The following is a 16,069-nucleotide window of genomic DNA, read 5'->3' on the forward strand; positions in this document are numbered from 1 at the left end:
TTATCATAGCCATCATACCTGGAGGTTTGGTGGGGATTAAGTTGGATTGCTGGTCTTAGTTCCAGCACTTCAGTAGGTGGGATTTCTGGAGAATGGGGCCAGGGAGTTGTTTGAGCTGTCGGGCTCCTATGCTTGGCTTGCATCTCATAGCCTTAGGACCCGGGGAATCTTTGTCAAGTGGTGGGGCCTCTTGTTCATCGTTGGAGGAAGAAGAGTCTTCTTCCACAGTCTGCCCCTGCCCAGGAGGCTAATTCTGATTTTTTTATTAATTTTTCTATTGTTGCTGTTCTTGTTATTATTATTAATTAAATGTTAGTCACTTTATTTTGCCCAAGATAACTCAAAGCAACTTACAACCAACCAAGTAACCAACCAAACACCCCCCCCCCACACACACAGATACATTAAAATGAAGGTTAAAAAATACAGTGGTGCCTCGCAAGACGAAATTAATCCGTTCCGCGAGTCTCTTCGTCTTGTGGTTTTTTTGTCTTGCGAAGCACGGCTATTAGCGGTTTAGCGGCTAGTAGCGTCTTAGCGGCTATTAACGGCTTAGCGGCTTAGCAGCTTAGCGGATATTAACGGCTTAGCGGCTTTAAGAAAAAGGGAAAAAACTCACAAGAACTCGCAAGACGTTTCGTCTTGTGAAGCAAGCCCATAGGGAAATTCGTCTAGCGAAGCGACGCAAAAAACGAAAAACCCTTTCGTCTTGCGCGTTTTGCGTTTTGCGAGGCATTCGTCTTGCGGGGCACCACTGTACATTTAAAACACCCAACCAACTTCTAAAAGGCCACAGATCGTTAAAGGCCACAGGCCTAGTTGTAGAAGAAAGTTCTTGTCTGGTGTGTAAAGAGATATAATGATGGTGTCAGGAGGGAGTACACAAAGAAGGGCTTCAGGTGATGATCGCAGGTTCTGGGCTGCTTCATATTTTGCAACCAGGTTGGGGTTCCATGGAAGTACTTACCTATGGAATAGTATTTATGTGGCGACCCCAGTTTCTTCACTGGTTATTTTACCAAATAAATAAAATTGTGTGACTTTGTATGTGCAACCCATGCATTGGTCCTGATTAACAGCATTGTGCCTTCAAGCAAATCTGTCTCAGCTGTGAGGCTGGCATTCCGAAAGTAATCACATGTTTAAAGTGGCCTGTTGTTATTCCACTTGTCAATAAAAAGGCAATACTTGAATGACTATTAAGAAAAGACACGATTATTCCATAGCTGCGGCTGCATTAACATACGTGTTGTTCTTATTTCTACCTCCACAAAGAACTGGTGTTCGTTCAGAATACGCAGGTTTTGTTTGACATGCATCTTGTGATTTTAACAAGTAGTGGTGTTGCGATAACAAATGTCTTTCATCCTTTCAGTTGCTCCACTTTGTTTCCTGTATAATGAACCTTCCAAGCTGTATCAGATGTTTCGCGAAATATACGTGCGCTATTTCTTCCGACTTCATTCCATCTCTTCTCACCCGTCCGTAAGTTTGCTTTGAACAAATCTGAACATGCAAAATGCAACGAACTAAAATATGCCTGTCTCTTTTTACCGTGCCTGTTCTAAAAACTCAGGACCGCTGTCTATGCAAACCTTCGCTTTGTTTGACTTGTACAAAAATATTTTAAAATGTAGACCTCTGTGTTGATAAAATCTCTTGCGTATTATACTCTCTTGCTTTATATAATCTCTTCCTTTATACTGTCAGATTATTGGCCTGTTTCATAAGGATAATAGAATCACAAGTGTTGGAAGAGACCTTGAGGATCATCTAGTCCAGTCCCCTACAATGCAGGAACATGCAGGTGTCCTTTTTACGGATCGAACCTGCAACCTTGGTGTAAACCATGCTCTAGCCAACTGAGCTATAGAAGCAACAGTTTAAAGTCTCAGCTGGATGTCTTTTCCAATCCTGCTGAGATTCTTTAACTAGAGATCTGGAGTTTGAACCTGGGACATAATAATAATAAATACTTTATTATTTATACCCCGCCCATCTGGCTGGGTTTCCCCAGCCACCCTGGGCGGCTTCCAGCAGAATATTAAAATACAATCTATCATGTCATTTTGCACGCAAAACTATGCTACCATGTGTTGGTTTAAAAGGCAAACACATTTCTTGCGGCCTAAGCTTTTTTTGGAGCTAGGGTCCACTTTGTGAGATTTGTAAAGCATTGTAAAAAAAATTGACAGATGTATACGTACAGGGATAGAAAATAATTTCAGAAACGGGAGTGAGTTTGGAAACGAAGTCTCGCAATCCTTGGGTCATGTTCAACCGCGGCTAACATACTGAGCCTTCAATGACAACATCCTCTTCATTTTGAGATTGTAATTTAATTACCTGATGCAAAATTACCTAGGTTAATTTTATCCAGCGTTAACAGGAGTTGACTGCAACTTAAAACCTAGGCAGGGAGAAAGGTGTTATGTCTGAATCGGGCCAGAGTGTTTCCGACGCGTTAAATGTTCTGGAGAAGTTTGATATTTTCTATCCAGGGGATTAATTTAGGTTGGCTCTGGGAGGGATTCAAATGAGTTTTTGCATTCATGAAACAAGATTTCCTTTGTGTGTTGCCACAACCCCTAAATCTGCTCTGGAGCATTGAGAGAATTTCCAGCACAGGTTTATGGGGTACACAGTGAGAAGATAGGGAGGGAAAGCCCTATGGGGGGAAGATTATTAAGTTGTTTTTGTTTTTGTTATGTATTTTATGTTTTTATATTGTGATTTTATGTTGTAGATGCCCTGAGACCTGCAGGTATAGGGTGCAAGGCTATGTAAATTCTGTGATTTCACAGGGACTCAGAAAAAGCATTAGGTACTAAATTTGGCTTCCCAAGAATCTTTTAGCTTTCATTTTGAAAAACAAAACAAAGCAAGAACATAATTCTCATGCTTTTGGTTACAAATAAATGCTGGAAGATGTAATGTCTACTTAATCCTAGGAAGTAGAGTGGAATCCCAACTTCCTCATGACAGACAAAACCAGGAAAAATTATGTAAAACAGTAAAAATGACAGTATAACAGGAAAAAAGGAAGCTTTGCTATATTGTAAAACTAATATCAGTCACAGAATTCAGTTTTTCTTATTTTGCTGTGGAGTGCGCGTAGTGCTGATTTTGTGGTTTAATTTAATTTAATTTTTAATTTAAAAATTAAGAAAACTCATGCTGAAATTAAGATTATCATTATACGTTAATTTTGTTGGCCTTAAATTCCGTTTCGTAGCCCTTCATTGCATGTATCTAGGAAAGAATCTGTTGTCTGTGTCTGCAGCCGACAATGTTTTAATGTGAAAAATTCCACAAGCTCACTTTATCAAATCTTACTGTACTACTTTGACTTGTTGTATGTATGTTTTCAATCTATGCATGAACTACATTGGGTATTTTTTCACTATCTATCTTTAAACTCATTAGTAGTAAGAGGTACACTTGTTGTATGGTTGTGCTTTTATAAAAAGTAAATTATTATACTATTTCTTTTTTAAAGGGCATTGTATCATTATGTTTGCTGTTTGAAACCCTTCTCCAAACCCATCTACCACAGCTGTTTTATCACCTTCGAGAAATAGGAGCACAGCCGTAAGTATTTTCCCTTACCTTTAAAAACTGACACCATCATCATCATTATATTTGCATGCCAACTTTCTGTAGTTAAACCCATGCTTGAGGCAGCTTACAACTTAAAAAGGTTTACTAAATTACAAATACAGTGGTACCTTGGTTCTCAAACTTAATCCGTTCCGGAGGTCCGTTCCAAAACCAAAGCGTTCCAAAACCAAGACACGCTTTCCCGTAGAAAGTAATGCAAAATGGATTAAACCATTCCAGACTTTTAAAAAGAACCCCTAAAATGAAAGCAATAATCAATGTGCTGTACTATAAAATAAATAAGACAGTATTATAGATGATAAAAATTTAAATTATTTTTTTCCTGACCTGCACTGAAGATAATAATAATAATAATAATAATAATAATAATAATAATAATAATAATTTATTATTTGTACCCCGCACATCTGGCTGGGTTTCCCCAGCCACTCTGGGCGGCTTCCATAGAAACCAAAAAACACTAAAATATCACACATTAAAAACTTCCCTGAACAGGGCTGCTTTAAGATGTCTTCTGAATGTCAGGTAGTTGTTTATCTCTTTGACATCTGATGGGAGGGCGTTCCACAGGGCGGGCGCCACTACCGAGAAGGCCCTCTGCCTGGTTCCCTGTAGCTTTGCTTCTCGCAATGAGGGAACCGCCAGAAGGCCCTCGGCGCTGGACCTCAGCGGGCAAAAAGATGGGGGTGGAGACGCTAGTCATTGTTTGGATGGGGGGCTTTTATCCATTTCTGCAGTCACACAATCAATCAATCAATCAATCAATCAGTAGCTGAACTGGGTTCCACATGGTCACAAAAACAAATGAACCGAAAAAGCCTCAAAAACAAAAAATGCAAAATAAATAGCAAAAACAAAAGCACCAAATATAAGCTCCAAATATCACCTCAGAACACTGCAATCGGAAACAGATGGCTTGAATTACAATGGGGGGACGCAAATTAGCAGTGCAACAGTTAAAAACAGAAATGGAAGGTTTCAATTATAATGGGGGACGCAAATTAGCAGTGCAACAGTAGAAACAAGCTCAGGACTCAAAACGGAGCACGTTTGACTTTTGAAGCAAAGTTTGCAAACTGGAACACAGACTAAGCTGTTCGAAAACCGAGGTACCACTGTATAACATAGCTAGTCATAAACAATTGAGAATGTTGACAATAGGATCTAGGGAGGGGATGATGGGAAATCTCGAAATTCAGAGAAATCTCTTTATATGGCTATGTATTTGGTATTGTTATAACTTTACACTTGTAAAATTAAATAAAAACGATATACCATATTTTTTCATGTATAACACGCCCCAGTGTTAAGTTTTTGGAGTCTTAAAATTAAGAAAATGGGGGGAGATTGCCCTCGTGTATAAGACTACCCCTCTTTTTAACATTATTTTTAGTAAAAAAAAAAAAACCTAGTCTACACGGAAAAGTACAGTATATCACTCCTCCCTTGGGATCCACAACGGAATCAGATGTGGGTAGGAACACTAGAAATGTCACAATTCAAATACAGGTTAAAAAAATTAAGAAGCGGGTCCCAAAACACATTTTTGGGTAAAAGATTATTTTTCAGGTCTGAAAAAGACTCCTGCTTCAAGGTACAAACTCAGAGTAACAAAAATCAAGGTTGACATCTTTGCTTACCTGCGTGGAGACACATAACATTTGCTGTTACCCTAAGGAGAATGCATTTACAATAGATGCTAAACAGTACTTTCTTTTTCGATTTTGACTATTGAAATACTGTTAAGCTCAGGAAGCAGATAGCAAATAGATTCTGAATGAGTGAACTGAGTGTATCATGCCAGCTTTAGCATTAAGAAGAATTACTTTCTTTAGTTGGCTTTGGCTTTAGCTGTGCTCTTTTCCGTAAAAGGCTCAGAAATCCACATAAGCGCATCTAAGGCAAATGGCAAATCCACTGTGATTGTATGTTATGGGGAAATATAATAGGGTGTGTTTTTTCCCACTCATAGTCTAAGGATATCATTTAAATGGATGGTACGAGCATTCTCCGGCTACTTAGCTACAGATCAGCTTCTGCTTTTGTGGGACAGAGTTCTGGGATACAACTCTCTGGAAATTCTTGCCGGTAATGAGAACATATTTTGTTGATGGGGTTGACATTCTCCCTTTTTAAAAAAAATGATACCAACACAAGAGGCTTCAGTTTCCTCATGTGCAATTGCATGGTTTCAGTAGCTATTCAGTGTCTTAAAACTTAGAATTTTGGAAGCGGAGAGTGGCTGGGCCTCTGTCCTGTTCACTCACTTCTGCTATTCTGAGAACTGGCATAAAAGTAAAGGGACCCCTGACCATTAGGTCCAGTCATGGCTGACTCTGGGGTTGCGGCGCTCATCTCGCTTTACTGGCTAAGGGAGCCGGTGTTTGTCCGCAGACAGCTTCCGGGTCATGTGGCCAGCATGACTCAGCCGCTTCTGGCGAACCAGAGCAGCGCACGGAAACGCCATTTACCTTCCCACTGGAGCAGTCCCTATTTATCTACTTGCACTTTGACGTGCTTTTGAACTGCTAGGTTGGCAGGAGCAGGGACCAAAGAACGAGCTCACCCCATCGCAGGTATTCGAATTGCCAAGCTTCTGATCAACAAGCCCTAGGCTCTGTGGTTTAGACCACAGCGCCACCCGTGTCCCATTTATAATACAAATACTAATACCAATCATTCAAATACTGCATTTTGTAATTTAAGTAGTCCCCCACGTGGTAGATTTAATGTTGTGATGATTTTCTTTATTTCTGCGTTGCAGAAGCTTATTAATTTCAATTATATTCTGGTCAAAATAATAACCCCTTATACAACAGCTGCAATATTAATAACTTCTATTCGTGTTGACACATGATTTATAGAACTACAAGTAAGGCAAAGATCACATTTAACTTAAGAAATTCTTAATATATTTATTTTGTTGTGCACTTTAAATGACTTTCTCGTACTTCTTTTCTTTAAAACGAAACTGTCACAAATTGACTAGAATGGCGCATTTAAGCTGGCTATATAGTATTTCCCAAACTAAGTGATTACTGAATTGAACGTAAAGAATAGCTAGACCAAAATATCTGTAGCAACTAATTAGTAGGCCGCCAGTCTAAATATTGTGCATTCTTTTTCAGTCCTGGCAGCTGCTGTGTTTGCTTTCCGAGCTGTGAATCTAATGGAGGTGACATCACTGGCTGCAGCTGAAGTAAGGATAAGTTTCAGTGGGAGAAAATGGAAATAGTTTGTGACATCTTGCCAAACACAGTAATTTAAGCTTCGTGTGCACATAGCATGCAATGTGAGGCTCTCTGCTGAAATTCTTATCTCGGCTAAATATTCAAAGGAAGTTATGAAAATATATGGCTGACGCTCATGATACTCCTATGACAGATACAAAGAAGAATGTTTAAACTGGGTTATAAACACTATGAAATAATTGAATTATTTTTTTCAATTACACTTAGGGCCTTTCATATATTTTGAGTGTACACTTTTTAAAATGTGCACCACTGTTCTGAGAAGAATGATAGAATACCTAGAGAAATTCCTAAATCTACTTTAGGGCAATACTTTTATTAGGCCAACCAAAGCGTGGAAGTTTTCGAGTCCTGCTGAACTTCAGTCCGGGCAGAGGCTGAACAAGGCAAGTGCAGAGGATAGAAATTGGCTGGTGGTGAAGCTCTGAATCTTCATCTGCTAAGAGACTTCCAGAATATTGGAGGAAGTAGCAAGTATTCAAATGAGGCTTTCTCCCTTGTTGCTTTGTTTTACCATCTAGCCTGATAAAGGCTATTTTGGGACATGTTAGTTTCCTTAATAAATGGTAAAGGGACCCCTGACCATTAGGTCCAGTCGTGGCCGACTCTGGGGTTGTGGCGCTCATCTCGCTTTATTGGCCGAGGGAGCCAGCGTACAGCTTCCGGGTCATGTGGCCAGGATGACTAAGCCGCTTCTGGCGAACCAGAGCAGCACACGGAAACGCTGTTTACCCTCCCGCCGGAGCAGGACCTATTTATCTACTTGCACTTGACGTGCTTTCAAACTGCTAGGTTGACAGGAGCAGGGACCAAGCAACAGCAGCTCACGCCGTCGTGGGGATTTGAACCGCCGCCCATCTGATCGGCAAGTCCTATGCTCTGTGGTTTCACCCACAGTGCCACCTGCGTCCCTTAATAAATGGTACTGCCCTAATAATGGATTTTGGAACCCTTTTCCTGGGCCGGCCAACATGACTACTTTTTAACTTTTTTGGAAAAAAATATGTTTACTACGAACCATTTCTGCTATGTGTAGATTTTCAAAAGACGCTCTCACGGTGCAGTTCTAAACACCTGCTCAGAAGTAATCTCACTTCTCGCAGGGAAGGAACCACCAGAAGGCCCTCGGAGCTGGACCTCAGTGTCCAGACTGAACAATGGGGGTGGAGACGCTCCTTCAGGTATACTGGGCTGAGGCTGTTTAGGGCTTTAAAAGTCAGCACCAACACACTGAATTGTGCTCGGAAATGTACTGGGAGCCAATGTAGATCTTTCAGGACAGGTGTTATATGGTCTTGGCGGCCACTCCCAGTCACCAGTCTAGCTGCCACATTCTGGATTAGTTGTAGTTTCCGAGTCACCTTCAAAGGTAGCCCAAGTTAGAGTACATCACAGTAGTCCAAGCGGGAGATAAACCGAGCATGCACCACTCTGGCGAGACAGTCTGCGGGCAGGTAGGGTCTCAGCCTGCGTACCAGATGGAGATGGTAGACAACCGACCTGGACACAGAATTGACCATGCTTAATTTTACACATCAAAATTATGTGCAAATGTTGTAACCTCTTCTTGTAGGGGAGTTTTTCCAGCTTCCTTAGCATTTCGGTTGCTAACTATCACCAATATCCTGGTGATAGTTATTACGAGTTTGGTCACACCATTGTTTTCTTCTGCTTTCCTAATGATCCATAGTGTAGAATCCACCTTCTTCATAGCTGCTGCAATACCATGTGGATTTCTTCACCTAGCTATAACCATGACCCTAAGATCTCATTCCTGCCAGTCACTGCTGGCTCAGTGTATATTATTATTATTTATTGAATTCATATACCACCCTATGCCTGGAGGTCTCAGGGTGGTTCACAGAACAAAATCCAAGTATAAAACCACAAAATTTATAATCAAAATAACAACCCAATAACCCCCCAACCCCCATATTTTAAAAGGACAAGGGTGCCCAAACTTTTTTCAAAGAGGGCCAGATTTGATGAAGTGAACATGCATGAGGGCCGACCAAAGTTGTTGACTTTTTTTAGGACTGAAGTTTTTTTGGGGGGGGGGATTTTACCCCAGGAAATAAACTGCCGGGGCAGGATTAAACTGACTGGCAGGCCGGATTAGGCCCCTGAAACGGACTTTGGACATGCCTGGCATAGGATATCTATCAAATCAACCAAAGGCCCAGTTAAAAAGAAACATTTTCCCCTGGCACCTAAAGGTTTATAATGAGGTTAGGGCCTTCTCAGTAGTGGCGCCCTCCCTGTGGAACGCCCTCCCACCAGATGTCAAAGAGAACAACAACTATCAGACTTTTAGAAGACATCTGAAGGCAGCCCTGTTTAGGGAAGCTTTTAATGTTTGATGTATTACAGTATTTTAATATTTTTTTGGAAGCCGCCCAGAGTGGCTGGGGAAACCCAGCCAGATGGGCGGGGTATAAATAATATATTATTATTATTATTATTATTATTATTATTATTATTATTATTATTATTATTATCATCATCATCATCATCATCATCATTATTATCATCATCATTATTTTGCCCCAATGTATGACACTTTATACATACTTGCACTGAATCACATTTTTCCATTTTATTCCCCATTTGTCCAAACCCTAATTCTCTCTAAGAGCAGTGGAGCTACCAACAGGAAACTGGCATTTCCTTACTGTATCATTAAAGGTCTCCCTTTTTGTTTCTCTCATCTTACCTGTATTAGTCACCTTGCCTTCAAAGGAATGAACTTTGTCCTGAAGAGCTAGTTTTTCAGTTATTGCATCATGTCGACACAAGTTGTACCCAACAGGCAGATAGTTGTACATGTGGCAATCTGGGTGACGTTCTAATTTCGGATTTTCCTTTTGGGGATTTTTTTTTAAGCTGAGTCCAGTGCTGTGAGGTTTGGTGAGGTTTTCTGGAAAGCTTCCTGGCCCCACTGTGTTGGCAAACTTGCAAAAGTTCTTAACTTTCCCAACTCCTTAATTCAATGCTTCATCTCTAGGGGTCCAGCTCATCTGCAGAGCTCTCTCCAGACTTTTACTAAATATGGCTAGCTTTCCCCCAGTTAGGTAAAATGACTGGCCTTCAAAAAAGGGGTGGCGCTGTGGGTTAAACCACAGAGCCCAGGACTTGTCAATCGGAAGGTCGGCGGTTCGAATCACTGCGACAGGGTGTGCTCCCGTTGCTCGGTCCTAGCTCCTGCCAACCTAGCAGTTCAAAAGGACGTCAAAGTGCAAGTAGATAAATAGGTACCATTCTGGCAGGAAGGTAAATGGCATTTCCGTGCACTGCTTTGGTTCGCCAGAAGCGGCTTAGTCAAGCTGGCCACATGACCCGGAAGTTGTACACCGGCTCCCTCGGCCAGTAAAGCAAGATGAGCACCGCAACCCCAGAGTCAATCATGACTGGGCCTAATGGTCAGGGGTCCTTTTATTTGGCTAGTTTACAGCTGCAAAGCTATTCAGGTGGCTTGGCTGCTATGAAGCTCAACAGGCATGAACAAGATTACAGCTAAAGATGATTAAGGTCATATCCAAACACATTCAGTCCCATGGAAGAATGGGGCAGATTTTATTGTGAATGCCTTTGGCTACATGCAATAAATTGATTGATTATGACTTAAGAGTAGACATACATAGGTTTGTACTGCACCTGTGTTAGAGCCCAGAAACATGGCTCTCTTTCACCTCGGCTAAACTTTACAGTTTTAGTTTTCAGTTTTTTAAATCTCCCAGGAAATCAGCTGAACTATATTCTACTGCTGAACTAAATCTGTACTTGGAGCTTTTCACTTCAAATATGCTAACTTTACTCTTTCCAGACTTTGCTTCCGTTAAGGCTTATCTGTAGCTAATCTGTCTTAATTGCTAGAGTAGAGGTAAAAAATTGTAAATTGCTGCAGGATTACCTTCTTAGGGCTTTGTTCTTAAATCTGTTCTAACCCTGGTTTAACTTTAATGTAAAAGTAGAGGGACCCCTGACCGTTCGGTCTAGTCACGATAGACACTGGGGTTGCGGTGCTCATTTTGTTTTACTGGCCGAGGGAGCTGGCGTACAGCTTCCGGGTCATGTGGCCAGCATGACTAAGCCGCTTCTGGTGAAAAGAGCAGCAGCGCACGGAAACGCCGTTTACCTTCCCACCGCAGTGGTACCTATTTATCTACTTGCACTTTGACATGCTTTTGAACTGCTAGGTTGGCAGGAGCAGGGACCGAACAATGGGAGCTCACCCAGTTGTGGGGATGCTCTGTGGTTTAGACCACAGCACCGCCCACATCAGCTTTAATGTAGGTTGTGCTTAATTTATATGTGCACAGGTGCTTATCTTGTCCAACTCTTGACATTTTGCCTTTGGGCTGTGATATTACAAACAAAAAAATATAACTTGAGGTAGGGACGTGGGTGGCGCTGTGGGTTAAACCACAGAGCCTAGGACTTGCCAATCAGAAGGTTGGTGGTTCAAATCCCCGCGACGGGGTGAGCTCCTGTTGCTCTGTTCCAGCTCCTGTCAACCTAGGAGTTCGAAAGCACGAAGTGCAAGTAGATAAATAGGTACCGCTCTGGCAGGAGTGTAAACGGCGTTTCCGTGCGCTGCTCTGGTTTACCAGAAGCGGCTTACTCATGCTTGTCACATGACCTGGAAGCTGTACGCTGGCTCCCTCGGCCAGTAAAGCGAGATGAGCGCCACAACCCCAGAGTCGGCCACAACTGGACCTAATGATCAGGGGCCCCTTTACCTTTACCTTATGAACTAATGAGCAATGACAGCAAGAAAATTTTCATATACAGTCGTATCTTGGATCCAAACACCTTGGTACTCGGACGTTTTGACTCCCGAACACAGCAAACCTGGAAGTGATCCAGTTTGCAAACTATTTTTGGAAGCCAAAGGTCCGATGGGGCTTCTGTGGCTTCCGATTGGCTGCAGGAGCTTCCTGAAGCCAATCAGAAGCCGCACTTTCTGAACATTTTGGAAGTCAAATGGACTTCCGGAACAGATTCCATTCGACCTCCAAGGTACGACTGTACTACGGCCCCATTCACACATAACATGGCAGATTTCTAACTTACTATGGTTTTCTGAGAATCAGTTCTGTGTTTATATGGGCTGCCAGGTGGCTCTCACTTCGCTCCTCCCCTGGTAAGAACAAGACAAACCTTGGCTTTGTATTATCTCTGAGCCAGGGATCATACTGGCTCTCTTAACAGGCAACAATTTCTAGCCAAGCTACAGCTGTGGTTTGTTGTTGGCTTGCTGTTCATGACTTATTAAGGAGCAAAAAAACCTCCACAATATGGGCTTTGGAAATACCCCTGGTTTATCCCACTCATATTGAGAGGCGGGGGGAAATGAAATGGGAGTGATCAGGCTGTACACAGGAATGCTTTTGTTCTCAGTTAACAGTGATAAGCCAGAAAACCTCTGTGTGTGAGAGAGAGAGAGAGAAAGAGAGAGATAGAGAGACAGAGACAGAGAGAGAGAGAGAGAGAGAGAGACACTCTTTAAAACATTACTAAATAATAGTGGATCGTCCTGAACCCCTGAGCAAGGTAATATTAAAGAAAATGCAAAACCAGTTCATAACCAATCACCTTTTTTCTGTGTTTAATGCTTCAAGAGTTATCCACACATCCGCTATTTGCCTAACTCAATTAAGGGAGCTATATTTAAAAGGTTCATCCATACTCATTCTGCAGGACATAAGTCGTGCCCTTATGCAATTTAAAACTTTGAGCTGATGAGTACACTTTCCAGTATTTGCATCGTCATATATTTTCAGAAACCACAGATGCTCATGGTGTTTGGTTCTTCCTCCCCCCTCCCCTTCCTAGTTTTGTAATATTGCTTTTTTTGTTGTTGTTACTAATACATTTTTAAGCCCTTTTAGTCCCCAAGTGGCCCACATTTGATTAGGTTTATTAGAACATTTTTTTAAACAGCAGTTTTTTTTCATTTACTTTATGATTAGAAAAAACTGTTGTCCCCCAAAAATAAAAATGGCATGGTATCAATACAGAAACAGAAGCTCCCTATCTAAGGCAGACAATCTAAAGTTCTGCTGTGGGGGATCCATGGTCATCCTACAACCTTTGGCTATACAGATCTCATATATTTCTAATGGAAAGAAATATCATTACCATGGAGTCACCACAGAAAAGTCCCTAATATCAGTAGTGATCATCTCTATTTCAGATGGTGATGCCACCTGCAAAAAGGCCATATTCCAAAACTAAAAAAATGGGAGACAAATGTCAGAGGATATGGTTACTTAAATATCCAAGACTTGGGCTCTAAAGCTTTAAAGATTAACACCTTTGTTGCCATGAGAAGATTAACTATGATTTATTATGTTTCCATAAATGATCCTTCCATTCATCCCTACCCCCCAGCCCGTCCCACTTCTTAACAGTTTCGTGATATTGTATAGATTGCACGGTATAACCTTTTCTGTCCAGGCATCATTTTCGTCTGAACAAAATGTCCCTCAAAATATTTGGACTGGGGAGAGTGATCTTTGCATTTTGCTGCCTTTATGAAAGTGGGTCATCTGTACATGATTATACTAAGCACTCTTACTTTAATATAAGATTTTCAAAAATAAATGTCGCTCTCACTGAGAAGGCTCACTGTGAAGCATTCTTACAAATCAAGACTTATTCCGCAAGTACTACTCCAGACAAGCAGGATAAGGGTTCCTAACGTACAATTATTTTTAGATACAAGGTGAAATGTTAGACTGTCTTCCGCACCCATGATACCGCATATATTTGAATGAGGCCTAAATCCTAAAATAAGGATTCAGTGCACTTGATCCCACTATGTATAGGACTCTCATAGTACAGTTCAGAATTAAAGAGAATTTCTGTAGATAAAAGCCAAAGCAAGTATCGTATTTTTTGCTTTATAAGACTCACTTTTTCCGTCATAAAAAGTAAGGGGAAGTGTGTGTCCGTCTTACGGAGCGAATGCAGGCTGCGCAGCTATCCCAGAAGCCAGAACAGCAAGAGGGATTGCTGCTTTCACTGCTCAGCGATCCTTCTTGCTAATCTGGCTTCTGAGATTCAGAATATTTTTTTTCCTTCTTTTCCTCCTCCAAAAACTAGGTGCGTCTTGTGGTCTGGTGTGTCTTATAGAGCGAAAAATACGGTAAATTAAGGAGATGTCATTAGTTAATGGTGCAAAAAAAATTTAAAGCGGCAATTATTTCTTAATTATAAACATAATGTGATATTTTCCCCTTTTATTCCAGGCTGTACTTGCTGATCTTTCGACTCTGAAAGTTATGCCTCTTCTTCAGATTTTTCTGTTCGCCACCGGCACTTGATGTTCCTCAGAGCTGCTGTGCTGCACTGCTAGACTTTCATCAGACGCTAATAATAAACTATGCAACGCTTTCATTAAAATCAAGCTCAAACGTTAATGGGTGGAATTCTGCAAGAGTTAAAAATGCACTTTTGACATGGAAACGCCCCCCCCCCAATGCTTTTTGCATATCAAGTTAGCGCTGCTGCATGCTGCTGAATTTTAGCCAAACTGCAGTACCTGGATGTAATGCAAATCACATAACAGCCAATCCACCTAAGTGATAACCCCAAATGCATGTACAATTAAATGCACCAAAAAGGAAATAGCATATAATAATACTAGAGTTCAATTCTGCCTTTCTGACGCTGTAAGGTGGGGAAAGGATGTCTTCAGTTATGATCTGTTATCCAGTCACACCATCCGTCATCTTAAAAGTCCTGCAATACTTGAAAAAAAGTATTTCTGTAAAGTATTTAACTTTAAAAGTGTAATAATAACACTTCCTTTGAAAAATCGCAGCAATACCTCTCTTTGCAACCTTTCTATATCATTCCTGATGGAAGAAGCATCTTGTTTTATTGTTCTTGGCTGAAGGCCGAGGACGAGTTTAGAGTTGAAGGTGGTATGATGGAGGCATCTTTTTTCTGTGACGTACTCCCTTTCCCCTGCTGTTCTCTTTGAACCAACAGGTCTTGTAAGTTTTTGAAACACCTCCAAAAACCTCAAAAACCTGTTCGTTTTGGAGCTGACAGCAGGACCGACCGGCAACAATTGTCCTTATCATAGAACCTTCTGTGCTGTGAAAGAAACTAATCTTTCTCCTCCAGCCCTTACCAACTTATTCTCAACCCTTTATCCGTGGTGATTCTGCTTTGCAAAGCTTTATATTACAGATAAAAATGCTTCAGCACAGCTTTCTTCAGAACCTATCAAAGCCTTTCTGAACATGAGCCAAAGCAGTTGCTTGTGAATGACGTCAATAGTTTTCTCCCCCCTAGCTCCCACCTCCTCTTTAGGAGCTGAATGTGCTGCATCTGCCATTTCCCTAGCCCCTGCTGGTCCAGGAACTTGTGTATCAACTCGCTGAGTCTAAGCTCGTATTGCTGCGTGACTTGAGTCGCGCTGCCGTCGGGACAGACAGTCTTTTACCGATGATGATTCGTTGCCCCCCCTTTTCTCCAGGGATTCCAGTAAGCTTCCCTAAAATCCTAATTGATTACCAGGTTGTTCTAATTTAACCACATACAGCTGTTGGCCAAGATTGGATGTTGAGACCTCCTTCACGGTAAAGCTGTATCATTGATATGCTGCGTTACTTTTGGCCAATTTGTCTCACGAGGTCCACTTTGCTCTTGCAATTCCCAGCTGCCTAAAGACGTAACTTGTAATACTTTTTTTTCCCATCGAAAGGAAGTTTTATGAACATTCCTCGGCTCCAAGTTGTTGTCTGTCATTTGCAGTATTCGAATCTTTGTAGAAAAGAGAACGGCATGGCTTTTGAGCAGATCCACAAAATGTGTTTTTTCCCCAGCATAGACCTTGCTGCAGAGAAACTTGCACCAGGGACTTGAGAGTCACTTGTCCACCTGATATGTGTGGCACTCTCATCATCCAGATTTTGAGCTGTCAGCAAAGCTGAAAAATGATTTCAGGTCCAAATTTAAATTTATGCTCTGTTGCATGTAAGATGGTGGCAACCTACACTGATATTTGCCCATTTTCCAAAAGTGTATTTTAAAGGTTGAGTTGAATAATTTAAAAGTGTTTTATTTATTGTACTGTACACAGCCTTTCTGTTGTTGTAAAGCTTCCATTACATTGACCTTGGAGCTTAATTCCTCCTTTTGTTAACTGAAATAATAAAAATGGTGTTTTCTTTCATAATATA

The 16,069-nt window shown here is 41.2% G+C and overlaps 1 protein-coding gene across 1 annotated transcript in view; it reads left to right on the top strand.

The window, feature by feature from the left end:
* TBC1D19 (TBC1 domain family member 19) overlaps positions 1 to 16,069 on the top strand; it is a 70,407-nt gene extending 54,338 nt beyond the window's left edge. Inside the window, exons 17-21 of the mRNA XM_083755007.1 lie at positions 1,376 to 1,485; positions 3,500 to 3,591; positions 5,594 to 5,709; positions 6,750 to 6,820; positions 14,126 to 16,069. Coding sequence (XP_083611133.1) covers positions 1,376 to 1,485; positions 3,500 to 3,591; positions 5,594 to 5,709; positions 6,750 to 6,820; positions 14,126 to 14,200 — 464 coding nt within the window. The 3' untranslated portion in view covers positions 14,201 to 16,069. The remainder of the gene's footprint in view (positions 1 to 1,375; positions 1,486 to 3,499; positions 3,592 to 5,593; positions 5,710 to 6,749; positions 6,821 to 14,125) is intronic.

The sequence above is a fragment of the Podarcis gaigeae genome (assembly GCF_964106915.1).
Source record: "Podarcis gaigeae genome assembly, chromosome: 9".
In the NCBI taxonomy this organism is placed as follows: domain Eukaryota; kingdom Metazoa; phylum Chordata; class Lepidosauria; order Squamata; family Lacertidae; genus Podarcis; species Podarcis gaigeae.